This window comes from Ochotona curzoniae, unplaced genomic scaffold (genome assembly GCF_017591425.1).
Source record: "Ochotona curzoniae isolate NIBS_2020 unplaced genomic scaffold, NIBS_Ocur_1.0 scaffold_1037, whole genome shotgun sequence".
NCBI classification, from domain to species: domain Eukaryota; kingdom Metazoa; phylum Chordata; class Mammalia; order Lagomorpha; family Ochotonidae; genus Ochotona; species Ochotona curzoniae.
The window spans coordinates 26,685,483-26,712,954 of record NW_024467083.1 but is presented as its reverse complement, the minus strand read 5'-3'; the positions used below and the strand labels follow the sequence as shown (position 1 = coordinate 26,712,954).

The following is a 27,472-nucleotide window of genomic DNA, read 5'->3' as shown; positions in this document are numbered from 1 at the left end:
ACCCACAAGCCTTGAATCTTTTTGGTTGCTGCTCGCAGCAGGACAGCAGATCCATACCGCAAAGCCAGGTTGGTGATTCTTTTTTCTTAGATAAGAACTTCCTGTACTTAATGTGTCTGCTATTCTTGTCTTGAGTGTATCTCTGGCATCTTAAAGATGCCCTTGTAGTTAAATATTGGCAAGACTGAAGTAGCTGGAGGAGAGCAAGCAAGGAGAGCCTGGGCTGGTGAGGCGGTACCATGGGTTCAGTCTACTGAGCTACTACTACTGCCTACAAGATAAGGAGGCTAATGCTAGTTGGGGTCTTTTTGAGCTTCGGATTGTCTCAGCTATAGCTAATGAGCATCCTTGCCTCCCTGTAAACCCCAGAACCACACTATTGGATGGCCACTTCCTAGACAGAGGCAGATCCAGTTTTTCTCCAGTGAGTGTGTGGTGTGTCGCTTCGCTGGCCCCCCTGCCACCCACCCGGCTACCCTTCTCTGCCCTCAGTTGCTTGCCTGAAGGTTACATGGCATGAAGTGGCAGCTTGCCACTTGGTGCTTGGGGCATGAGGCATCTTATTGGACCAAGGAATCCAAGGCAGACATAGCAAGGGGCTGATGCCAGACTGACATGACTTTTCTTTGCTTCCTGTGTGTTTTGTCAGGATCAGGTGTTCCAGTCACCCCTCTCGCCCTTTTCCCGGATGGAATACGCCAAAAATCAGGGTGTGTGTCAACATCAGGACTCAGAAGACAAAGGGATGGGCTCTGATTTTGAGAACTCTGAGGACTTGGAAGGAGACCCAGAGGAAAGAGCTGTAGGCTCCAATCCCCAGGATACAAAGAAGGTGGAACACTGCCTGGTGCGGGGAATGGGCTGTAAATCACAGGATGCAACCAGAAGAGGGGCCTCGAGGCACAGCAAAGCAGTGTCCAATGTCTGCACAGGTGAGGAGGAAGTGGACTTTTTTTCTTGTAAATGTTCATTTGTTTGTTTAAAAGGCACAGCAATAAAGGGGGCAGTGGTAGGAGGAAGAGATGGGGATGGATGGTGAGGGAGACAGAGAGCAAGAAAGAGGGGGATATTTCATCCACTGCTTCACTCTCCAGTTAGCTGCAATGGCTAGTGCTGGGCCTGGCTGAAGCAAGGGGCCAGGAACTCCATCTGGATCTCGCACAGAGGCAGCAGGGGCCCAAACACTTTGGCCATCTGTTGCAGCTCTCCCAGGCTCATTAACAGAGAGCTGGACTAGAGGCAGTGTAGCCAGATGCCAAGTGGTGCCTATGTGGGATGCCAGCATTGCAAGAGGTACCTTAAGGTGCTGTGGCACAGGCTGCACTTGAAAACTGGACTTCTTATGGAAGTTGTCCTCCCATTTACCTCTAGCTCCTTTAGGATCCTAAGCGAGGACAGCATCCTTTGTCAAGGCATTTTCCAAAGAAGATTCCTAAGCAGACTTCTGGACCAACCTAGCTTTTTTAGTGTCTGTGTTGGGGCAGTCAGCCTTTGGTCCAGTCTGAGACAGGCTGTGCGTGTGAGCTGGGGTGAAGGGGCTCCCTCACAGGTCCAGAGAACGCTGCTGTCAATACCAGCTTGGCACAGAGTACCTCACAGATCATGTCAGCCTACCCACCTCGCTGTGTTCCTGGGAGAGCTAAACAATTGGAGGCAGGTAGAGAGGTACCACCATGTTGGGCAGACAGACAGATAGGATGCACATGGGCAGTCCCAGTCCTGGTCCCAAGCTGTAGATCAGCAGAAGCCGTAAGTGACCTGCCCGGGCCCAGAGGACTCCTTCCCAAGGTACCCAGGCCTGCTGCTGGATCCCTTGCTATTCCTGACATGCAAAGAGAAAAATGCTAGAACTCCACCCTCCTGGATTCTGGCTCTGGGCACTGGGTGCTTTATGTCCTGCTCTGTTTGCCCTTGGGACAGAAAAGAGCTGAAAGAATTTACAGCCAGCATTGTGAGATGACATCCTTTCCCTTGCAGCGTGGCCTCAGCTGCCCTGCTGCCTGCCTGCCCGCCCACCCCCACAGGGCACACAAACAGGAGGCTTTTCACCTGTCTGGGACTCCCTGGCTGCCCTCCACTCGGGGCTGCTCCATGCATCCTGGATCAGCCTTCAGCCTGGGCTCACCAGCTCTGTGTACCCCTTCCACTCTGTCTCTTGGCACCTCTCCCTCCCTACCATCTGTCAGTTTGGGGGTCACCTTAAACTGTTCCAGACTGACACGATGTGTTTTCAAAAGCAGTTGAGAATTGGGTAAGCCAAGGTTGGCTTTTCTTGGAGTTCCAGGACTGGTCTTGTCTTTTGGGGCTACAGGCTTGATTCAGGGGCTTTGGGCCTGGGGTGGGCAAACCTTTCCTCCAGAGAGTCTGTGGACTGTCTCCAGTATTGACTGCCAAGGCCTTCAGTAGCCCTCCAAGGTGGCATCTCAGCGACAGTGACAGCAGATAATGGCCTGCTGTCCTCTCCATGGGCAGCTGCCTTCAAGCTGAGGGAGAGAGTGCTTCCCATACCAGGCCTTTCCCTGGGGGGGGAGGGAGGCTTAGCACAGGTGCCCTTCTGAGTCCGAGGGAGGAGAATGAGCAGCACCTTGCCCCACGGTTTGCTCTGGACCTGCCTTTGACACCCCACATAGAGTAACCACTTCTGCTACCATTTTTGTTGTAGACGGGCTGCTACGGGAGGCCCGAGGGGCTGCTGGTCCCGAGGAAGAGGATGATGAGTCTGGAGGAGCCGACATGGCCATATTCGCTGGACTGTCTGAGTCGGACAGCGTATCCCGCAGTCCCCAGCAGGAGGAGGAGGAAGTGGAGGAGGAGGAGGAAAGTGCTGGGGAGAACCAGCTGGAGGAGGAGGACAGGGAGGAGCAGCAGCAGCCTCCTGCTGTGCTCCCCTGGAGGCGCCACCTTGCCCTGGGGACTCGGCACCTAGGTGAGAAGCCTGCACACCGCCGCTTTCTCCGGCCCCACCACCCTGTGGCTGTGGACCTCGGGGACCTTGATAGTCTTGTGGCCAGCATCATGGACGCGCCCACCATTTGCCCCGATTGTGGGGAGAGCTTCAGCCCGGGTGCCGCCTTCTTGCAGCACCAGCGCATTCACCGCCTGGCCGAGGCTGCGGCTGTGGCCAGCCTGGAGCCCTTCGGCTTGTCGGGCGAGTGTGGAGCCATGGTGGGGATGATGGGTGTGGGTGTGGCGGGGGGCTTTGGTGCGGGTCCTACGCTGGCACGGCCCCCGCGGGAGAAGCCCTTCCGCTGTGGGGAGTGTGGCAAGGGCTTCAGCCGCAACACCTACCTGACCAACCACCTACGCTTGCACACGGGCGAGCGGCCCAACCTGTGCTCCGACTGTGGCAAGAGCTTCAGCTGGCGCGCTGACCTGCTCAAGCACCAGCGCCTGCACACAGGCGAGAAGCCCTACCCGTGCCCCGAGTGCGGTGAAGCCTTCAGCCTCAGCTCGCACCTGCTCAGTCACCGGCGTGCCCATGCCGCAGCTAGCGGTGCCGGGCCCGCCGCGCTGCGTCCCTTCGCCTGCGGGGAGTGCGGCAAGGGATTTGTGCGCCGCTCGCACCTGGCCAACCATCAGCGCATCCACACGGGTGAGAAGCCGCACGGCTGTGGCGAATGCGGCAAGCGCTTCAGCTGGCGCTCGGACCTAGTGAAGCACCAGCGCGTGCATACAGGCGAGAAGCCCTACATGTGCTCTGAATGCGGGGAGACCTTCAGTGTCAGCTCACACCTCTTCACGCACAAGCGCACGCACTCAGGCGAGCGGCCCTATGTGTGCCGCGAGTGCGGCAAGGGCTTTGGCCGCAACTCGCACCTGGTGAACCACCTGCGCGTACACACGGGCGAGAAGCCCTTCCACTGCGGCCAGTGTGAGAAGCGTTTCAGTGACTTCTCCACGCTCACGCAGCACCAGCGCACGCACACAGGCGAGAAGCCCTACACGTGCATCGAGTGCGGCAAGAGCTTCATCCAGAGCTCGCACCTGATCCGCCACCGCCGTATCCACACCGGCAACAAGCCGCACAAGTGTGCTGGTTGTGGCAAAGGCTTCCGCTACAAAACGCACCTCGCCCAGCACCAGAAGCTGCACCTGTGCTAGGGCTGGGCTGGAGGGAGGCTGCACTCCGGAGAACGTGTGGGGTGCAGAAAGGAGCAAGGGGTGGGAGGGACAATCTCAGAGTGACTAGGGCTCCTTTGGGTGTTGGGGTCCTGAAGGGAAGGGTTCTAGATGAATTGCTCCTTGGGGATGCTATGTTTTCTCAGCCTCCTCCCTGCCTGGGAGATGTGCTTGGTTGATGACTTCACAGTGTACAGGCTTGTAGGGTGTGGAGGAGCAGGCAGTTTGAAGATCTTCATGATGGGACTTCATGCATTGGTTGGCAGGCAGTGGAGTAGGTTGGGCTGATGGCCTTTGGGAACCAGTGGACCGGGTGTGGTTGGAGCAGGGGATTGTTGAGTAAACAAAACACGGGTATAAATAATAGTGTTTTGATCCTGGCATGTAGTAAGCCAGTGTTTACCCAGACCCCCCCAAACAAAGCTAGGGGAACTTGGTCACTCCTTCAGGAAAGGGGATTTAGTACACTCTAACCTTCTTTGAACCACAGTGAGCTGCTATTTGAGGAAAAACTGAGCAGAAAGCCTACACACTTTTTTTTTTTTTCAAAAGACCATTTCTGGGGTTAAAGATTCTTTCATAACTGGTTCTCAGATTTGGGGAGTCCTGGTCCTGCTGCTGATTCTTTGCTACTTTCTTGAAAATAACCCCGGCTTCATGCTGGCTAAGGGTTCTCTACAAGAGGGACTCACCTCCACCTCCCATGTCTGATGTGACCCGGTCTTCTGTTATCTCCTAGGTCTCACTTGTAATCGTGCATGTGCACGGAAATCGGAGCATCCAGCCACTATCCTGGGGAGTACAGGAGACCAACGCATTCGGAGGGTGGGATGCAGGCCTCTTTCCCAGTTGCCTTCACTGTGCACCTTGTTCCCCACTCACTTCCTCCTCCATCCATATTGATGGAAGATCTAGGCCAACAGTGGAATTTTCCCACTGACCCGTGGAAGCTCTGTAGAAATCCTGAGGCTGTACACAAGGAGGACACAGTCAGGGAGAGGTATAAATGCAACATTGCCAAATAGCACAAGCAATGAATGTTTCCTGGTTGTTGATCTAGATGCCAAAATAGCGCTTTTGTACTTGCAAGGTGCTTTTATGATTTTTAATGATAGTTGTTGCTCACATCTTTGTGAGGTAGATCAGTATTATGGCTCCTGTCTTACAGAAAGCCTAAGGACAGGAATGTGGCCAGCTGTTGGAAGAAAGGCTGATATCAGTGTGAGTAGGTATGGCCTGATACTTTGTATTTTCCAGCTCAGCTGCTAGACACATGGACCTGTCATGAATTATGTAGTAAGACAAGCACACCGAAAATTCTTGTGCTTGGTGGAGAACTTAAAGGCTAGCCTAGGAGTGCAAAAGATGTCCTTATTGACAGAGCTGGTCTTTGTCCCCTCATTATGTACCCTGGCTAGGTTTTGTTTCTGGTAGGGAGCTATAGTTAGATGACTGTGGAGTAGATTTCAATCACCCATACTGAAAATTCTACTCCTAGGTTAACTTTTAGAAGTTAGAGTTGTGAAAGGCAGTAACGTTTTTTTCATTAGCAGTTGTTAACCTTATACCTTTCATGGAAGCATCTTCAATGCTGTTGGACACAATTAGGGAGGGGAGGGGAAGCTATAAAGTTGTTTTGACTGTTTTAGCAAAGTTTCTGTGAATGGTAGTAATTTATACTTGATCAGTTGTATTCTAGCAAATGACTTCTCTGGGGACTGTAGGAAAGCATGTTTTTGTCATTATAAGAACATATTTTTTAAAAAAATCTTGAGCATCCTGGGCTTGTATAATGCCAATTATTCCTGCCCTCTTAATCAGTTTATTGTTATTCAAAAATGGAAATAGATTTTCAAACTCTAGTTTTGAAAAACACTAGTTTTTTAATGTTAGGAAATGTAATACCAGCAAAGAAAATGTTCATGATTTATTCTGACTCCTGCAGTCTGAATAACTAGTGAATATTTGCCACCTGAAAATAATTTGGCTGATTTGTAGGTAATATTATTTCTTTGTGGTGTTTTTTCATGCACATCTACCTCTTACAACTATTTTAAGTTCTTTCATGTCTGTGCCAATGAAATCTCATCCAACTTTTGATTATTCATGGGTTGATTATCTACTTTATGGGTTCTTTGGTCGTTTGTTGCCAATTTTACATGCAGTTTTGTTTGCATCAAGTGTCACGTGTCAACAGTTTTACAGAAACTGAAATGGGGAGTAGACATTGAAGCCAATGTAAGGTAATTTAGTGGCAGTGGGAATTTTTATACTTCATTTACCTCTTGTTCTATTACTGTGCGTAGGAGTTAGCTACCACATCCATACCTGTTCTGTGAGCAAATCCCTTAGTGGAAGTCATGGGTTTAACACAACACCCCAACCTCATAGTACATTTAACAGGTGATTCCCAATTTCTCACGATTCTTCAGGAAACATGAGTATTAAGTGAGGATCAGTGTATTCAGGAGGTTGTTTCTTGTCTGTAGCTGTAGAATAATAGTTTTGCCACTCTTGAAAATTTTTATTTGAAGACTCTTCCCATCAACCCATTCCTGAGGGTGGTGCAGGTATCTTATTTGTTTCCTGGGGAGTGTGGCTAAGAGCAGGCTTCCTCTGCTGCCCTTTACTGAGTCAAGTCTGGAACAGTTGATTAGGTATTTTCCATTAAAGCTTAGTTCTAGGTTGGAAGATAAGCAGTTAACCCCTTGAGCCATGAGGTCTCTTCATAGACAAGAGGCGGTACCTTTCTGAAAAAGTACAACAGAAGAACCTGTGTTCAAAGACAATCTGAACTGCGTTTCTGAAGTTTGTGCACATTTTCCTTCATGATAATGTTATTTTACAGCTCTTTGTTAAAATAGTGAATAATTTAATGATTGCAAAGTAACAGATTTTGTGTGACTGTGTGCTTATGTATGTGAGAATTACCATATTTTCAGGTTATTTTATTTAATGATGGTTCCTTGAACAGCATTCTGGTGTTCAGAAACCAATGTGACATATTTGATATTAAAATGCATATCTGTCATTCACTGTGTCATTCCTGATTCCTTAATTGTCACCCTGTGAAATGTCACCCAGCTCAGTGTGTGGAAGCTATGTTCTCAAGTCTATCAAACCTTGGCCTGCTATTCACAAGATTTTAAAGCAAAGATTTCAAAAGAAATATTATTTGAAAGAGTGACAGGGAGAGACAGGGGGCGATCATTTATCCACTGGTTCACTCTCTCGTGTGGCTATGACAGCTGTGTCTTGGCCAGGCTGAAGCCAGGAGCCAAGACCTCCATTTAAGTTCTCATGGGTGGAAGGAGCCCATGCATTTTCGCCATTATTCACCACCTTGCCAGGCATAGCAGCAAGAGTTTGGATCGGAAGCAGAGTAGTGGGGTCTTGGATGTGTGCTCTGTGTTAGGACATGCCAGAACTGCAAGCTGCAGCTTATTCTGCTGTACCACAATGCTGACCATTGTAAGTAAGATTTTGTTCGAAGTTCTACACATCCAACCACATTAAGACATTGTCCATGATTACTTTAGCACTAAACTAAGAGAGTGTTGAACACTTGTGACTAAATAATCCATGGCCTTTTTTAATGTTTATTTTATTTTGATTTATTTGAAATGCACAGAGGTAAGGATCGATCTTCTTTCCCCTGGTTCACTTCCCCAAAGTCTGCAACAACCCAGCTTGTGACAAAGGGGAGCCGGGAGCCAGGAGTAACAACCGGTTCTCCCATTTACGTGGCACAGACCCTAATGCTTGAACCATCACTTTTCTATTTCCCAGGGCACGCATTAGCTGGAAGCTGAATCAGAAATGGGACTAGGCACTATGATACAGGGTATGAGCAACCCAAGTGATAACATGGTGTGTCAGGATGCCCACTTTCATCCACAATTAAAAAAAAGAAAGAAAGAATATTCTGGGCCTAGCAGAAGTCTTTGCCTTGCATGCACCAGGATTCCATATGGGTGCTGGTTCATATCCCAGCTGCTCTGCTTCCCATCCAGCTCCCTGCTTGTAGTCTAGGAAAGCAGTAGAGGACGGCCCAAAGCCTTGAGACAATACACCCACACAGGGGACCCAGAGGAAGCTCTTGGCTCTTAGCTTCGGATCAGCTCAGCATCAGCCATTGCATCCAACTGGGGAGTGAATCAGTGGGTAGAAGATCTTTGTCTCTTCTTTGTAAATCTTGCTTTCCAAGAAAAATAAATAAATATTAAAAAGAATCTTTCTTGGGAATGACATGTTGACGTAGTGGGTTAAGCCACTGTTTGCAGTCCAGACATCCTGAATGAGTGCCCTTTGAGTCCCAGCTCTTCTACTTCCAATCTAGATCTCTGCTAATGTGTTTGGGAAAGTAATGGAAGGTGGCCTAGGTAATTAAGCCCCTGCAGTCACATTGGGGACCTGGATGAAGCTTCTGGCTTAGCCTCTGTTGTTGTAGCCATTTGGGGAGGCAAAAAGCAAATGGAAGATCTTTGTTTCCTTTCTAGGTCTCCCTCTGTCTGTCACTGTCTTTCAAATAGAATAAATGAATTTTATAAAACTTCTTTCTTCTTTAAAAAAGTGACTGGATGAGAGAGAAAGAGAGAGGAGAGCAAGAGATTTATCTGCCCATTCACTTCCCAAATGGCTGCAGCATCCAGGGCCTGGATCTGGTGGGAACCCGGAACTCCATCTGGACCTCCCACATACAGGCAGCAGGAACCCAAGTACACAGGCCACCGTCTGCTGCTTGCCCAGGGACACTGACAGCTCCATCCTTAAGTCGGACAGCAGGGACTGCTACCTCCCACCCCATCATCCCCACCGCTCCCCACTCAGTTCACAATCTGAAGATACTTACCAATGGTCCTGTATAGGAAATGTTTGCTGATTCCTATGCTAGAATGTTCAGGTCAGTCCTAGAGAATGCTGAAATTGCTTGACAGCTGACATCTAAGGAGTCTGCTTATCACAAGCAGCAACTCTGAACAACATGCTTATGCTAAGAAGGCTTTGGGTAACTTGGAATGTGTTGATGTTAGTTTATTGGTATTGATTTTCAAACATTTGTGTGTTCAGTCTTTATCAATCTGTGAAAGGTAGTCATGGATAGGTGGTTATGGAGAAGGGCTACAGTCTCCAAATGAAATGATTAAAAAAAAATGTATTCCTAGATCACAGAACGCAGGATTTTCTTCCCTTGCTTCCTTGTCTGTAGAGCTTAATGATTTCTGATAATAATGAATAGGATTTATCTGTTGAACTGGCCTTTGTTGAAAATGTTTCTTAGCTTTTCTCTGCCCAGCCTTTTAAAAAACAAGGAGTCTACAGATGCTGCAGGAGGGATTATCAAGACCCAGGAAAGAGGAGTGTAAAAAGCACCTTGTTCTCTTTGCAAGATCAGAACTGCTTGCTAGTCTGTGCTTCCAAGAGTCCTTTCCCTGCCCAGCATGGCCATGCAAATGCTAGGTGCAGTCTTGGCAGGACTGACCTCACACACACATTCCTTAGCAGGAAGGAGATGCCAGGCCAAGTGTGGGTCTACTTGTTGCTCATCAGAGAATGCTGCAGGGGCAGGTAAGACTACCCACAAACACCCCTGTCCTCCACTCAGCCTGCCTTCCTCCCCTGCAGATGTTCATCCCCACCCTCAGCTTGCTGAATAAAGCAGAATCCTAAGCATCTCACTTTTCAGCTGCTTTTGGCAATCACCTTGATCTTGCTCTGTAGGCGGCAGGAGGAGCACGTTTGGCCAGCATCTAGCATGAACCACCCAGCTTGGCTCTTCTTGTTTCCCTGTCAGAGCCTCACATGCACTGCAGACTCCAGTTCCCTCTTGCAGCCTCTGCCTTCAAGGTCAGTTCTGCTAAGCCGAAGCGCATGCCAGTGGTATTGCCTGTCCAGTAGTCCAAGTGAAATCCGTACCACTCTTGTACTCCATGCATTCATTTGCTGGCCTGGAAAGTAGTCAGCTGGGCAGCAAGATGTGTCATTTATCAAGTTTCTCTGTTTAATGACCTTTGTTTTAAGAATATTTGTATTAATTTGGAAAGGCAGAGTTACACATAGAAGAATCTTTTGGTTCATTCTCCAAATGGCATCACAGACAGTGAGAAAGTGTGTATGTGTGTGTGTGTGTGTGTGAGAGAGAGAGAGAGACAGAGACAGAGAAAGTACTCTCAATATACCAGTTCATTCTATCAGGAGCCTGGAACTCAAACGGGGTCTCCCAAACAGCTGTGGGAAGCAGATATGTCCAGTGGCATCTTAATTGCTGCCCCAAACACTCATCCAAACATGAACCTTTCTGAGTCTGCTCTCCAGGAGCAGTAGGGCATATTTAAGTCAGCATTAAGTTGTGCAGTTGAGCTATCTGCATGTATCACAAGAGAGGGACTCAGTTCCTACTGGGCTCCTCCTTGGCCCTAGGACTAGACCCTTCACAACCCTAGGAGAGGTTTGATGTTTTTGCAGGTGGGTTGTCTGATGTCATTGAGCTGGGAAAGATCCAGGAAACCACCTTCTCAGACAGCTTTGGCTCTATGCAAACAAGCAGATTATCCAAGAGAAGACTGCGCCACTGTGAAACTGAGCTGCAGGAGTACAGGAGTGCCAAAAGACACAAAACCACTAGAAAATTGTTCAGTATTGTTGGCAGATCTTCCAGGTGGGGCGTAGCCTTCATTGTGCAGTTAAGGAAGCAGGCTCAGGAAGGTGAAGAGATTAACTTTGCCGACAAAACAGAAATGAGAGACCAGGATTTCAGTCCTGCTGGCAGTGATAGCCTGGTTCCAAACAGGACTCTCCTCTCCATGATCAGGGCCCTTATCCACAGTGAACCCTGTGCACCTGCCAGCCTCCACCTGTACAGGGAGCTCATCCTACAAGCCGACATTTAGGCAGCAGCCTTGGGGCTCCATGGGCTGGACAGACACTAGGGCTGTGTGCTTTTTTCTTTTCGGGGGGTTTTCTTACCAGCAGGCTCCAAGACCACTGTGGTGGTGGGGCAATGGTGTTCTTTAGCCCCAAGAACCACTGGGGACAGTCTGATGAAACATGTATGTTTACTGTAGTAAAGCGAGCACAACTTACATAGACTAGGAAAGGGGCATTTTCAACAGTCTTCCCACTCAACAATGACACTGCATAGAAGGCATGTCTGTCTTCTGAACCCTCCAACCAAGTCACAGATCATGTTGACACGCATGGCTGGAAGGTATGCCTCAGGTCACATTCACCACCTGTGGCTGTCAAATAGGCTGTGGGTCACATTTGACTTCTTAAAATTGCTTATCAAGGCGATCCCAGCACAGCTCGTCCAAGGACAGAGAAGAGAGACTGGGGTGCAGCCTACTGTTCTTGCCTGTGTGACCAGTGAACAGGCCAGGTTGAGGTCTCAGCTGAAATCACAGTCAAGGGGTTCCCCGTGGGACACAGGGTGACATGTTCCTATGACTCTCACTTAGGCCAATCAGGCAGAAGTGCAGGGGTGATCTGCCACACTTTTTGGCAAAGCCTATATGAAACTGTCCTCCCTGACAGTCTCATCCTAGGGTGTTTTGTCCTTGCGCATAAGTTGGAAGGGCCAGTTCTTGGCTCCGCCTTTGTGACATCCACAAGTTCGGATCTCCCCTTCTTCTATTAGCAAATATAAGGTCTCCATTGCTGGTGGATGTAGAGGCCAACTTTGTCATCCTTAGGAGATTCTTGTAGTTAAGAGCTTCTAATCCATGTCCTAAATTCTGTTCCTAATGGTCCAGACCCATGTGGCTCAAGAACATCCTGTTCCCTGGCCAGTGTTGTTGTGCAGCAGGTTAAGCCATTGCATCATCAACATTCCTCATCAAAGAGTTGGTTAAAGTTCCTTCTACTCCACTTCGATCCTGCTGTCTGCTAATGTGCCTGGGAAGGTAGTGGAAGATGAGCCAAGTGCATGGTTCCTGGCCACCCATGTGGGAGACCTGGGTGGAGCTCTTGGGTTTGGTCTGGTTCAGCCCTAGCTGTTGCAGCCATTTGGAAAATGAACCAGTAGATGGTGGACCTCTTTCTGTCTGTCTCTGCATCTCTGTTGCTTTGCACAGCAAATACAAATAAATCTTCAAAACAAAATAGCCTTGTGTTCTACTTCCAGCTCTTCTGTAAGTCATTGTTGTACCAGATGTGGGGCTATAGCTATGCACAGGTTGCCCCACCAGGGTCACTATGGTCCTTTCTCAGAGCCCACACTCAGGTGGGAGAGATAGACACATTTGTGAGCAACCACACTGGACTGTGACTAGTGCCTGGTGGAGAAATATCACTCCTCCCTGGTGGGCTGCACACTTGCTGGGCACATGCAGACTGTAGCATGTGGAAGCACATCTGTGTGAGGGATGCTAGAACCAGCAGGATGTGCTGCTGGCAGGAGCTGCCCTGGTGGGAGCTTTGGTGTGTCTGGAGCATGTTCAGAAATGATGAGAGATGCTGTTGTCCTGCCCCTCATGTGCAGTTCTCTGCAGAAACCTGTGTGCCTGCCGGCCCTGGAGCTCAAGCTGCAATCTCCTTGGTTCCTCACTACAGGGATTTTATGAGTAGTAGAGGAAAGCTGGGTTCTAGTCCAACTATATCACTGATAGTTTGGGCTCCCTTGATAAAGCCCCTTCACTTTCCATGCTTCAGTTTTCTCAGTAAAATGGAAGAGAAGGAGTCTGCAGCTATAAGAACTGGAGTCAGGGTTTCCAGAACCTTCTGGAAAGCATCTAACAGATGCCTTAACCTGTCTAAAGGGGAGACAGGGCATGTCCTGATTGACCTGATTTTTACCGTGTCCTGATTTATCACTGTTCAGTGATAGTTGTTTTGCCTGCTGCTGAGAGGAAGTCCCATAAGAAGGATTGGCTGAATCCTTCGCAGATGAGCACCCCCTACTCCCCCGCAGGCTGTATAATAGCCTGCTGAGCCAGGAACAGAGTCCCAGTGAACTGGCTGATTGCATTCCACGAGGCTGCTCTGCTTAGCCACCTCCTGATTGGACAGAGCTCAGCCAGTGCAGGAAGAAGTGAGGGCTGGACTCCCAGGAAAGCTTCCTGCCTTTGTGGCCAGGGTAGTGCACACTAGGAAGACCACCAGCCAGAAGCCCTCCCCAGACCCTCCTCCTCCAGCACCTCCTGCCCCCAGCACCCAGTGTCCCAGGAAGCATGACTCCCCCAGTCTGGTTCTTCTATTTGGGAGAAAGGGTGGCTTGCTTCACCACAGGAACATTCCGTTGTTCAGAAAAGATGCCAAGAGCATCAGTGTTTGCTACTGACCCAGGGCCCTGCCCTTGGGCACAGAGTGGGCAATCCAGCCTCTGCTTCTTGTCGTTCACCTCTGTACTCTCTTGTAAGGAGTCTCGTTCATGACTCACAACGTCCACTCCAGTCCCTGTTCATAGTCCTCTTGGGGGAGCCAAGCAATGCACTTATTCCTAAAATCTCTGAGTCCCCTGACATTTTTTTTTATAAAAATTTGTTTTTATTGGAAAGTCAGATATACGGAGGAGGAGAGACAGAGAGAAAGATCTTCCATCCAATAATTCACTCCCCAAGTGACCACAATGGCCAGAGCTCAGCTGATCCGAAGCCAGGAGCCAGAAGCTTCTTCTGGGTCTCCCACGTGGGTGCAGGGTCCCAAGGCTTTGGGCTGTCCTTGATTGCTTTCCCAGACCACAAGCAGGGATCTGAATGGGAAGCAGGGTGCCAGGATTAGAACCATTGCCTATATAGGATCCTGGCATGTTCAAGGTGAAGATTTTAGCCACTAGGCCATCACGCAGGGTCCCCTGACATTTTAAACAAGCCAGTTCTTCCATAGACTGTCACACACTTGCCAGCTCCCCTGTGGCTGAGTCCTATAAAATCCACTTTCTCCTTTTACTCCCTGCCTGCTTGGAGGGAAAGTACTTCATCCCCTTTGGTGTCCTCCCCTGCCACTCACCTTCTCTGCCCTCCCCTGCTTTACAGCCTCCGCATGCCCCCAGTGTCTCCGGCTCAGCTCTGCGCTCTGTGCTCACAGACAGCACTGATCCTGGCTGAACACCTTTCCATGCTTCCCACTGAATGCACACTGTCCTCTGGGACCCAGGTGAGGGAAGGCCAGGAGAGTCCAGATAGGGAAGGTTCCTTTGTGCGGTCATTGCTGCCCCCACGTGGTGTATCACGGCACACGGCGGGCTTGCGTGCAGCATCCTGGATCACCAGTTAGTTCTATGCCCCATATCAGTAGGAACATGTGGACTGTGTTGGCCAAAACAAAAAATCCTCTGTGTGAATGCAATGGAGACCACCAGCCAATCCAGTCACTTTGTGTTCATCCTTGCCATGAGGAAGCAGCATTCTTCCTTTTCCTGTAAGAATGGCTCTGGCGGATTCACAGGGGTGAAATTCTGTAGGTTGTGAAAAACAGCAGCCACCTTGTCCCAGGTTCCACCACCTGGCTCTCTCTGCACTGAGACATAAACACAGAGGAGCTGAGCTCCTTACAGAAGCTTGGCAGACCAGGCTCCGGTGTAGATCCAGGTAGGGAGAGCTCTAGTTGGCATCCTACCCCAGCTGGTACCTCGGTACCCTTCCCTGTGAGCTTTTAGGGAATGGGAAGATACTTATGAGGCTTGAAGTGTTGTTTCCCTTCCCCCTCAGATTGAGCCCCTCAACTATGTCCTTCATGAGAAACAAATTCAATTCAGTTAACCACGTGGAGATTCATTAGTGACCCAGGACAAGATTAAAACAAATGTGAAGATCTTGGCTGGCCTTTGTGGCTTCAGGATTGGACAAACACATCATTCTGTACGTAGCTGGAGTGCTGTGCTGCCAGAGCACTGGAGGTTGATTTTATAGAGAGAAAGGTTGGAGAAAGCAGACTCAGGGACCACTAAGTATACTCATTATTTCCAAGTTACTTGGCTTAAGAAGTTAAAAACTGAGAGAATATTCTCATCATACCGGCTCAGTCTGACATTTTGCGGGTGGTGCTATTATCTACATCTCTTATTCTTAGGAGGTGAGATAAACAACCTGGTACTGTGGCCGTACGTAGGGAATTTCAGCATGCTGTGGAATGCTAGTCCTAGTGCAGGAGTTTGTCCTGATCTAACACCTCCCAATATCTTAATGTCCTTGAGCATGAAGGCAGTGGCCCTGACATTGTGCGGGACTCAGGCTGTGATTGTGATACCAAATGTATGACCGGTAACCCCAGGCCTAGAGGGAGGCCATTGCCCCTCCACCCTTCAGCCACCTCTTTTCTGCTTTTGGTGGCCATTATCTCTGCTACAATGGTAGGGATTCTTGCCATTTGGGGCTCAGTAAATGATAATGTCATCATTCAAACCCTCAGCCAGTCTTCATTGGGTTTCTCATTTCAGGGTAACTGAGAAGCATGGGAAATCCATTGCTAGGAAGCGTGATGGGAAAGGAACAATGAGGAGAGCGAGGATATGTAATGAAGTGAGATGAGAGGAGGATTAGAACAAGAGAGAGGCTGATATTTGCAGTTGTGATATAGACTTCTGGGCTTTGGTTTGAGAAGCTGGTCAGTTATAAAGGGAATTTATCACTATTTCCTGTTTTGTCATGGAAATTCATATTGTGGAGTCATTGTGTGATTTGAAAGGTTCAAATTCCAGGTTGTGAAACAGCAGTTGCTCAATGTACTTAGTTTCAGTGTGTTGTGCTTACCTGTAAGGCACTGACATTGGAGGTTGAGGTGGGGAGATTTTTATTGTCCTCTCCTGCCGCCCACCATGTCCATTTTGTAGGGAGCATAAGGCATCCCAGATACCCTGGCACAAGCCTCCACATGGATTCTCCTGTATCCAGACACCCTCAAGAATAGGACTAGATGAGAGGAGGCATCCCACAGAGCTTAGGAACCATGTAGATAAGCACTTTGCGGAGGTACATGGTACACACCAGTAGAGCTGGGTGAGAGTGCAAACATGCACACTTTCAAGGTAGGTCATACCTACCTGACCTCATCAGGAACAAGAGTCTTGTTGATGACATGGGAAAGGGCTTCTGGCGAGGATGACGTGAGGACATACATGCACATCACTCATGGAAACCACATTCAATCCTAGTGGGTGCTAGCTACCCTCTTCTGACCTGTCCACACTCTGCTCACTGCACTCTCCAGCCAGTCTTCTGGCCTGGGGAAGCCCACATGCACTTGGGGAAATGCATATTACAGTAACCACACATGTTCCACCTTAGGCATAAAAGCATTATTTATTCTTTTAATTCAGCTGCAGGTAGGATGAGGAGTCTCACTTAAAAAGCAGGGCTTTGGCATGGAAGACTGGGGTTCAATGAACAGGCAAAGCTCCAGAGTCTAAGAGGACCACAGTGACTGAGGACCAGCCTATGAGACTGAAAAGAGCTGAAGCCAATCACCTTGTATGCCGTGTGCTGTGTGATGGAACCAGACAGCTCTGACTGGGAATGACTGGGGAGGTTTGTGTTGGTTAGAGGAAGACAGCCAGTTGGTCCTGGTGTGAAAGGCAAGCAGGGGTGCCTGACTCGTGTCCCTGCCACTTCCTGAATGCAGCCAACATGGGAGGGCTATGCAGACATTGCCACACAACAGTGCATGCCCATCCCTGCCATCCTCACATCACTGCGTCTTTGTCTTCAGGGTCTGCCTGTGCTGTTCCACCAGGGAGCCAATCCACTCTGTGGTCTTCTGCTTGGCTTCCTCCCAACTGAAGAGTGGCTCATAGCCCAGATCTTGTCGAGCTTTCTGGTAGGAGAAGGTGAACACGCTATTGCACAGTGTCACCAAGTGGCGATTGAAGGGGGGTTGATAGTTGTAAATTGGAGCCAGCAGGAAGCTCACTAACTCCAGCAGGAAGGCAAGCCAGTACTGCAGAGACAGAGGCAGGCTGGGTGTGGAATCGAGGCAGAGGCCCCACTTTCGGCTCAGCGTGTAATTGAGGTTGTCATAGCTCTGGTGAGGAGTGTTGTCTGCAATGTAGTAGAACTTTCCCTGGATGTTTGGAGCCTTTTGGAGGTCCCGTAGGACCCTTGAGGCCAGAATGTGAGCCCAGGCTACGTTGCCTACATAGACTGGGTTGACTATGGAGAACCTCCCTGAATTTATTAGAATCTTGTTGTTCTGCAGTGATCTACTTATTGTATTAGCCAGGAATTTGCTTCCTTCCCCATAGATGTACGTGGGCCTCAAAGCACAAGTGTACAAAGTGCCACCATTTTTGAGAGTGTCTCCATTGGCTGCCAACACTGCCTTCTCAGCCAGCTTCTTGCTGTGTGGGTATGGAGCAGACCATGTGCTTTCGCGATGCTCTCCCTCATGGCCATTCCTGACGATTTCCTTGTATGAGTTGGGTCCAGCCACTTCCATTGAGCTGGTGTAGATGAAGAAGGGCACACTGGATCGAACACAGGCTTGCAGCAGCAGCTGGGTACCTGCCGCAGGGAACAAGCTGTCATTGTCTGGAAATCAACCTTAGAACGCCACTATCTATGGTCTGGTGCATTCCCTGTCGCACCTCCCAAGGGAGCATTGGTTGTCAACATCTGCAACACACACCGTTCTCTGTTTCTGGGGCAGACACAGCTAAACTGATCTACAGTGGCATGGGTTCTGTGCAGAGCAGGAATTTGAGATTTGTTTTTCATTTACCTATTGTGTGCATGAGTGTGTGTTAATTTTCTGGTATGATTGAATTTCTGAAAAATGCATGGTAGCCAGTTTACATGTTTCCAATTTAGACATCCAAATATTTTTTATGTTTTATTTCTGCCTTCTTCTGAAGGCCGTGTTGGTCTGAATCCAGGATATCTGGAGGCCACACTGGATTATGGACATTCCTGGCCTCAGTCACCCAAGGACACTGCCTGTTTCCTGTCGTACTCCGCCCACATCATTTCACTGTGCAACATGCATTCTTCAACAAACCTCTACGGATTGTGCTCGCCTCCCTGGCCAGTAAACCCTTGAGCAGCAGGCCTGTCTAGATCTCTGAATTGTGGGCATTCCTGGAGACTGAGCCTTTGTTTCTGTTTGTGTGTGAAGGCTGCTTCTTATTTAGGCTGTGATTCTATTTACCCTTATGTAAACTGTCCTACTACTGATCTTCCAGTAGTCTGTATTGGCCACTCCTATTGAGTCAATGAAGAATTGGGTATCTCTTCTGCCCCCTGCTGTTGATCCCTGTAATGGGAGGATGTTGTGCAGCTGAGTTAGCATGACTGCCTTGAAGGACATCCTGTTGAAGGACCTTTTCTCACATACGAATGTGTGTGTTTACACACAGGGATGTGATTTGGTGCCTTTGACCTTCAACATGTTGGTGCAATCTGATATGTAGAGAGAGTCTCTTTAAAAAATTTTTTTAAAGATATATCCAGTTCAAGAGAAAATTTGGGGTTAGTTTACCTGCAGGGCAGAAAAGTACATAACTATAAAACATAGTCTAACCTGATAGTGCTAATGGGCCTAGAACAGTGACATTCTCATGCTTTCTCTATTTTTTTTTTACATCCCCTATATTTGTAGCTCTGCAGAGAAGGACCCACACACTGAAAATATGTTGTCCATTTTGTGCTCTTTGTAGGTGGGAACAGTGAGGGGTGTAGTTAAGCAGACACTAAAGATGAGCCTTTTTCCTGCAGTGGTCCTGGAGCCTGAAAGAACTTGGTTCCTACAGAGCAGGAGTCAGTGAACAGTCAGTGTAGCACTGAAGCAGGGAGGATGCTGAAGGCATCCAGTGTTTGAAGGCAGTTTTGCACCGTGTAGAGGGATGACATCATCTGGTAGCACCCTGGGTTTTGTGTCTAGAGTTTACTGGATTGGGAAGTCACACTTCAGAGAGAAAGCCCAGGGCTCTGGGAGACAAGGGTCTCATGAGTGTGTCCTTGGAGCCCTGGCTTTGAGTTGCTCAATTCCCCAGTGGCAAGATGAAGAGCTAGTATTATGAACAGTAAGAAGCTTTGATTTTAAAAATGAGGAAGGTGTGTGCTGGAGGGTTCTGTCATGGTGGACTTGGGTGGACTGGCTTTGCTAGGTCTTATGAGTGTAGTCTTTTTAATTTTAGATTTATTTATTTCAAAGGTACAGTGACAGACACACACACACACACACACACACACACACACACACACACACACACAGAATGAATCATCCACTGGTTCATTCTCCAAGTGGCCCTATGGATGGAAGTGGGGTAGGTCACACAGTCAGGAGCCTGAACTCTATCCAGGTCTCCAACATGGTGGCTGTTGGCAGTATGGCAAGTTGGGCCTTAGCTGCTGCCTTCCCGGATGCATTAGCAAGGAGCTGGGCTATAAGCAGAACAGTACGTCCAAAAACTCCTTATGAATTGAGATGTTGGTGTTGTAAGTGGTAGCTTAGCATGCTGAAAACATGTTTGATAGGTGCAGGAACCCCTGGCAGCTTCTCCAAATTCCCCACAGAAGGGCTAACAGAACAACTAACAAAGGATCTACAAGATCTGATTCCTGCCTAGATTAGGCAGGGCATGTGGGCTGGTTGGATGTCAAGTGCTAGTGTTGGATTTTTACTAGTTTTGATTGCAGCAGAAGAGAGAGCCTTTTGCACTCTTAGGTCATGCAGATTTGACCTTACACTCTAGTTTTCCTATTTATATATGGTTGCATGGACACCTCATTTGCCCTCACTCTGGCCTAGTCTGCCCGTCTTAGGCACTGAGGATAAAAGCCCTGAACTCTTTCTCTTGGGAGAAGCAAAGGAATGTGGTGCAGAGTTCAACAGATGTCGAGCATGGGAGATTCTCTTCCTTTCTTACCAATGTCCCTTCCTCACCTGGTTCAGTTATTCCCCAGGTTGCTCTTACCTTTCAGATTGACATCCATGATGACGTCTCTGGGAATGACACCTCTGACATCAATGAGACAGGCAGTGTGGATGACAACGGAGATGCCCTGGCAGGCTGTGACGAGGCACTGCTCATCCAGAATGTCTTCTTCCAGCATGGTCAGCTTGATCTTGTTCTTGAGCTCTGTGTAAACACAAGGCAGGATGTGTGGAAGCTTTCTCAGAAAGTTTCAGGAAGCTTCCTGGTAAAAGGGATATTTCCCTAGATCGTTGAGGATTACTATAGTGGAACTAGGATGCACTGAGGACACATTCTCTGCAAGCACAAGCCAACAGAGACTCAGAAATCTAACAGGTTAGCATTTCTTGGGAACAAGCAAACATCTGTTTCCATTCTTTGTTATTCCACAAAATGAATATGCATCTCTACTTCCAATGCAAAGCTGAATTCCCAATGAAACTGTTAAATATATCTTGACAATATGATGCTGGACTGACTCCCTGCCATTGTCTATACTTACAATGTTAGGATACACTTAAATAACAGAATGATGAACTTGTAACTGTTTATGAAGGACTATACTACTGTAAGAATATGGGGGTGGGCTCAGCGTGGGCATGGGGCCTGGAGAGGAGGAGGGTTCTGTCTTGGGTGTGAGCAGGGACCCGCCCTGGTGGCTGGGGTCAGGCAGGAGGGTCGCTGAGTCCCTAGGCCTGAGGGAGTGGGAGTGCCCTGTACTGCCTAGTGGGACGCTGGCCACAGGGTCGCCCTTGGGGAACCCCAGTTTGCTGGCCAGGCTGGGACGGTTGTGGGATTTGGGGAAAGGAGAAGGTGGAGGACAGAAGAGGGGACGCGGGAGTTTCTAAGTGTCTGTTTACCTTCCTTTTCCCCCTCCCACTGTTGGTGGGTTTGATTTTTCATGCCATCTTAGGGACTTGGTGTTTTGTGAACAAGGTCAGAAAAATAAAAACTGATTATTGGAGTAAAAAAAAAAACAAGAATATGGGGGAAATCAGTGGGTAGGGGGAGGACCTTTGGGGATGGAGGAAAGGAAGTCCCAGAATCTACGGAACAGTTTTGCATATATAAAGTTATATATATATATATATATACACACACACACATACATATATATGTGCATTATATATAACATATATAATGCATCATAACAGTATTATATACTGTATATAATCATATATAAAATACATTCATAATATTCATATTATAAATATAAAGGAATATGAGAAGGGAGGTAAGCAAGTCTGCAACACAAGCGTCATTACATAGAAGCATGGGGAATCCATCAAATGGTGAAGGAAACTGGGGTAATTGTGCAGAGTTGGGTGTACGAGGGAAGAATTGGAATTTAACTCTATGTGGAAGAAGAAATTATGTGTAGATTTGGAATTTTAGGAGAGAGGGAGCACAGTTGTGGGCAACAAAGCTAACACTGGCCTCAGGATGTCAAATGGGCTTGCATGGCAGGGTTAGAGAGCCAAGGCTACCTTGAGACCATGCAGAATGTATGTGGAAAGTTAAAATCAGGAGGACCAAAGTAGAGTTCCAGTGGTGGGAGCAGAGAAGAGGAAAGACACCCAATATTTAATTTCAGACCTTCTGTGGACAGGCCCTTGTACTCAGTAGATGTGGCCTAGGGGTGGAGGAGTCATGCTGAGGTCTACCACGCTCATTTAAGGTTGTGGCTGTTGATTACCCTCTTGGTGGTTCAGAAACCGAGCATCAGGGCAGTTGAGACACTGACGGAAGGTCATACTTACAGTGGAAGCTTGAAGCTTAAACTAGCCTCTGTGTCTCCATCCCTGCCCACTTTTACCTGCACCTCACATGTGGGAATCACTGTTTAGAACCAAGAGTTCTGAGTTTGATGCAAGGAACAATGATTTAACTGACACCGATAATGGAGGCAGAGGGACAGGAAGACAATGAACAACTATAGAACATCAAGTTGAGCAACCTAGAAGAAATGATACTTTTCTGGTATATAGACTACCAAAATAGAAGTACAAGATACAGAAAACCTGAACAGATAGGACATAAGTAATGAAATGAGTTAATAATATAAAAGTGTCTTGAGAACAACAACAACAGAACTTGATGGTTTCCTAGGTAAATTCTATGAAACTATTAAGGAACAACTAACACAAATTGTGTAATTATTTCAAGAACATTCCAAGGGATTCTAGCCAGTTCCTTTTACAAACCCAGTATCATGATCCTTTAACTGGACAAGGATACAACAGCAAACCAAATGTGCAGAACAAAATCCCTGAAGAATATAGATACAAAAACTGTTTAAAAAAATACTAGCAAACCATACCCAATAGCACATCAGGGAAGGTGGTTCGCTGTAACAAATAGGATGCGAGGATGGTTCAAATTAGGCAAATCAAACTATGTAAAATACTGTATCAACAGAAAGAAGAACAAAAATTATGTGATCATACCAATAGTTGCTGGAAAGTCACTAGATAAAGTTCAACAAGCATTCATGGCAAAACTCCTGAGCAATCTAGAGAGAACATACTGAACATGAGCAAAGCTACCCATGACTAAACCACAAGCAGTGTCATATCAATAGTCAAGGTTCCAAAAATCTCCTTTAAGATCTGGACTCAGACAAGGATGTGTTCTTTCATTATTATGTATTCAATATAATTCAAAATGTTTTGTCACAGCAAGAGGAAATAAAAAAGAAAGAAAGAAAGAAACAAACAAACAAACATGGAATCAGAATATCCATGTGGCAGATGACATAATTGTAAAAATAGTAAAACCACTAAAAAAGTATCAAACGTGATCAATCAATTCAATAAAAAAGGTTAATAGTATTTTTATATACCAACAATGAACTTAATAACGAATTTGCTGAGGTAGAACTAATAAGAGAAATATTTTTCATTACAGTTAGAAAAATAAATAAATACCTTGGAATAAAATTAGCCAATTGAGTCGTTGCTCTGCTCCTCTTGGAATAAAATTAAATGAGAAAGTGAAAAACCTCCATAACAAAAGCTATGAAATATTAATGAAAGAAAAATTTGAAATACAAAATAGAAGATAGTTTGTGTTTATGGATTAGAAGAATTATTATGAATTTTTTTAAACAGTTTAATTATTGGAGATAGGTTGATTTCCCCCTGTTGTTCATTTCCCAAATGGCCACAGCAATCAGATAGTCAGTTGCAGGTTGAAGCCAGAAGCCAGGTGTTCTATCTGGTCTCCCATGTGAGTGGCAGGGACCCAAGTATTAGGTTATCTTCTGTTGTCTTACTAGGTACATTAACAAGAAATTGAATAGAAAGCATTTGGCTGGGATTTTTTTTTAAAGATTTATTTGTTTTTATTGGAATGGCAAATTTACAGAGAGAAGGAGAGGCAGAGAAAGATCTTCCATCTGCTGCTTCACTCCCCAAGTGGCTGCAATGGCTAGGAACAAGCTGATCCGAAATCAGGAACCAGAAGCCTCCTTCTGGTCTCCCACACAGGTACAGGTTCTCAAGGCTTTGGGCCATCCTCTACTGCTTTCCCAGGCCACAACCAGAGAGCTGTAGGAAAAATGGGGTAGCTGGGACACCAACTGGTACCCATATGGAATCCTGGCACATGCAAGATGAGGATTCAGCTGCTAGGCCACTACACTAGGCCCCTCAGCTGGGATTTTAATCGGCACTCTAATAGGGAGTGCTGGCTTATAAGTGGCAGCTTAGCTCATAGTTCCACAATGTTGGCCCAAGAAGTTGTGCTTTTAAAATATCCATACTCTGCATGGCAATTTACTATCTCAATGCAGTTCTCATCGAAATACCAAAGCCATTTTCCACAGAACTCAAAAAAAAAAGAGAGACATTCTAAAATCCGTTTGAAAGCACAGAAGTCCCTGAATAGCCTACATAATCTTGAATGTAAGAAATAAAGTTGAAGGCATCACAATAGTTGATTTCATAAACATGCAAGGAAATTATTTTAGCCAAAACAGAATATATTGGATCGAAAAAAAGAAACAGATAAGTGAATGGATCAAAACAGAGAACCCAGAAATAAACTTTTGTTTCTATAGTAAACTAATTTTAGAAGAAAGGACAGCTCTTCAATAAGTAGTGCTAGAATAACTGGACAGCCATAAGCAGGACCAAGTAACTTGATATTATGTGTCACCTTCTACAAAAAAATACATTGTAGTGGGTCAAAGACCTAAATAAAAGTTCTGAAACAACTGTGAAAGCACTAGAAGTACTATAGGGGAAATGCTTGAAGACAAGTTTGATTGGCAACTGTTTTTAAAATAAGACCCCAAAAGCGCAGACAACAACAACAAAGCTGGACAAATGGGTCTCTGTCCCAATAAGCAGGAAGCCATCCACAGAGTAAAGACACAACCTACAAAACAGGAGAAAGCATTTTCAAATGCTTCCTCAGATTACTATACAGAAAACACAAGCGATTAAAAAACTCAACAACTGGTTATGAAGTGGGCAGAGGATTTGAACAAACATTCCCTCAAAGAGGAAGTACAAATAGTCTACAACTACATGAAGAACATGTTCAATATCACCAACCATCAGGAAAAGGCAAATAAATGCTGTGATGAGCTGACATTCCCATGAAATTAGAATGCTTATAATCAAAGAGACAAAATATAGAGGATATAGAGAAAGGGGAACACTATCGTTAGAAGGTGTATTACTACAGTCATTATGAAGGATAATATGGATTGTTCCCCAATCTAAAAGTAGATGGACCAAATGACCCAGTGACTCTTCTAGGTAAATAACTGAAGGAAGTGAGACCAGAGTATCAGGGGACAAGTGACAGCTTTAGTTCCTGGGTGTTATGCAGGGAGCTGTGTGTGTACAGTGCAGGGACCTATAGGCAGCCAGGGTCTACCTGTGGGGTAGAGTGGGGAAACAAAGGCTTAAGAAATTGGTTTGGGGCATTGGGGGCACTATGGAGAGACTGAATATAGACTTTGTCAGCAGTCAGCCCTTGAGCCATGTGTCAGGGCTCGAGTGTGAGCCATGTTCCTCAGTAGCCAGTGCAAAGCTCTCTGCCAGTGTGGGCTTGAAGGGCCTCATTGTCCAGATGGGTCATTACCCCTCTACTCTTCCCCAAAGGGCTATTATGTTGAGTTTCTGGTGGTAGAACTGGGTGAGAGGATCATTCTCTAGCAAGGTCCTGTGTTTGTCCCAGGAAGCAATTTGGGAAAGGAATGGTGGTCTGTTCCAGCCACATCTGAAGCCCCGTTGTTGTGGGATGAGGAGCAGGGAAACGGTCAGGAAGAGATGGACAGGGAATCCAGGGAGGCCATTTCTGAGCTATGCATTTCTCACTGTGGATCTGGCTTTGCTCTGTGCACGTGGCCGCATGTTGTTTATTCTCTGCACACATACACAATCTCTCTCTCTCTCTCTCTCTCTCTCTCTCTCACACACACACACACACACACATACACACACTCAACTCTAGCTTTATTTCGTTTTTCCTTCATTGAAGATGCTATGTGAACCACAAAAGCAAAACATAAAGCAAACCCAGAACATTTCTCTGAGGTAGGGACCTGGTGCTAAGACCACAAGGCTGTTGGGGCTTGCAGGTGTTTCTCAGTGAGAGTTGAGGACATGGCAGGGGAGTGAAGTGTGAATTTCTCCATGAGAAGTGTGAACTAGAGGTGGGAGTGCTAGCCTGCACTCCCTCTCTCCAGCTCTAGATCCTGCCATGGTTCTGTCTCCTACACCCACTCCAGGGTCTTTCATACTATGCCTTCTGTGAGTTGCTTAAAGATGACTATGAACATGAGATTAGCCTTGGTGTTGCTACAACTTTCCTAAATTTCCTGACAAGGACTCCCTTCCCATATCCACACAGAGTATACAATGGAGCCCGGCATCCAAGCCTTGAGTCCACTTACTTGAAAATTCCTCCTTCACTTCTGGTTCAAAGACCTTGTCCAGGATCCTGAGCTCCTGAAGCCCCTTCTCCTGGACGAGCAAGTGGACGATCCTCCGACCCAGAAACCCTCCTGCTCCTGTCACGAGGCAGCTCCACTCAGTCATGGCCAATTACAGGTGCAAAAAAAAAAAAAAAAAAAAAAAAAAACAGGTGCTGGGAATCAGAAACTCCAGGTAGAAGATCTTGTTATGGTGGGCTCTCCAGAAGGCTGTAAGGAGAGATCAGATGAATACAGGCTTACAGAAGCTCTTTCTAACACTGGAAAAGAAGACCTCCTATTTTGTTCTCCTAGTACACTCGAAACATGGGTCATGTCTGTGGTCTCAGAAATGTGCAACAATGTCATCCACCCAAGAAACAAACAGTCCTATTGCAGACACAAGCTTATATCCTTAAATTCAAATCTTTAACTCTGAGTGCCTGGACACAGCGTCACAGCTGTGAAGGCTCAGGCCTCTTCCCTGCCTCCTTCAGATGCCAACCACAAGCCCCGGTTGTTTTACCTGTGCTTCTGACTGTGTTGCTCTGAACCAGGACTCGTAGCACCTTTCCTTGGTCTTGATGAAGTTGCTTGAGCAGCTAGCAGAACTCTGGTAAACAGTTTTGCAGATTTACTTTGGAGGATTTTACAAACACACAGCAGAAGAGAGGCTTAGATGAAAAGTGTACAGAATTCAGGGCCTTCTGGAAATCCTATGCACTGGGCTATAATGATCTTAAGGAGACTGCTCTACCTGGGTTTATATAGAGACTCTGTTGCACACATGTAATTGAAACAGGGATACAGTGGTAAGATATGATTGGTCTCCAGGTGGATGACTCAATGTGGGGCTGGGTCTGGGTGGGGAAACCTAGCAAGGCCTGTCAGTTTAGATTCTTCAGCATTTCTTCCTTGAGGGCGTGAGGCGGGATCCTTCTGGAATGAGGAGGGTCTTATGCCCTGTAGTACCAGAATGTAGTCAACATTTTTCATGAGCCTGGGGTGGTGCCTAATGGCTAAAGTCTTCACATGGAATGTGCTGGGATCCCATATGAGCGCCGGTTCTAATCCCGGCAGCTCCACTTCCCATCCAGCTCCCTGCTTGCAGCCTGGGAAAGCAGTCGAGGAAGGCCCAAAGCCTTGGGACCCTGCATCCACGTGGGAGACCTGGAGGAAGTTCCTGGCTCCTGGCTTCGGATCAGCGCAGCCCCAGCTGTTGCAGTCACCTTCCACAAACCCTTGTCTCTACTGCGCCAGTGCTGACTTTACAGGATGTTCCCCTTCTCCCCACCCTGAGGATTTTGATAACAGGCTTGCTTGTCTTAGTACTTGGTCAGGAAACTGCTCTCCAGCTGAATGCAGCAGCCCTTTTCATAAACCCTTTAGCCTAGGGGGCACAGCACTTTAAGGAAAACCTACTTGAACACTGCCCTGACATCTTTTGTCTTTGATCCAGGAGGTTTTTTCACCGTCCCAATCTGGCCTCTCTCCTGTGGAGATTGGAACCAAAGGATCTTGTCCCTGTTGCCAAGCTTTATCTTCATTCATACGCCTGTGGTTGTTCCAAGCATTTCAGATCA

General features: G+C 47.2%; 2 protein-coding genes across 3 annotated transcripts; one reads left to right on the top strand and one right to left on the bottom strand.

The window, feature by feature from the left end:
* The first annotated feature begins 631 nt into the window (after nt 1–631).
* On the top strand, nt 632–4,159 carry ZNF697 (zinc finger protein 697). Its single transcript, XM_040999183.1, has 2 exons — nt 632–932; nt 2,663–4,159. Exons 1-2 carry the CDS (start codon nt 689–691, stop codon nt 4,099–4,101), a joined length of 1,683 nt encoding a protein of 560 aa, XP_040855117.1. The 5' UTR covers nt 632–688; the 3' UTR covers nt 4,102–4,159.
* Nucleotides 4,160–16,740: 12,581 nt separating this feature from the next.
* Nucleotides 16,741–26,016, bottom strand: LOC121168454 (3 beta-hydroxysteroid dehydrogenase/Delta 5-->4-isomerase-like). 2 transcript variants are annotated; one of them, XM_040998577.1, is made up of 3 exons: nt 25,872–26,016; nt 19,964–20,128; nt 16,741–17,552 (listed from the first exon to the last, which is right to left on the bottom strand). In XM_040998577.1, the coding sequence occupies exons 1-3, from the start codon at nt 26,014–26,016 to the stop codon at nt 16,741–16,743; spliced, it is 1,122 nt and encodes a 373-aa protein (XP_040854511.1). The 2 variants fall into 2 exon arrangements, with proteins under 2 accessions (XP_040854511.1, XP_040854512.1); XM_040998578.1 differs by lacking the exon at nt 19,964–20,128.
* Between the last annotated feature and the right edge of the window lie 1,456 nt (nt 26,017–27,472).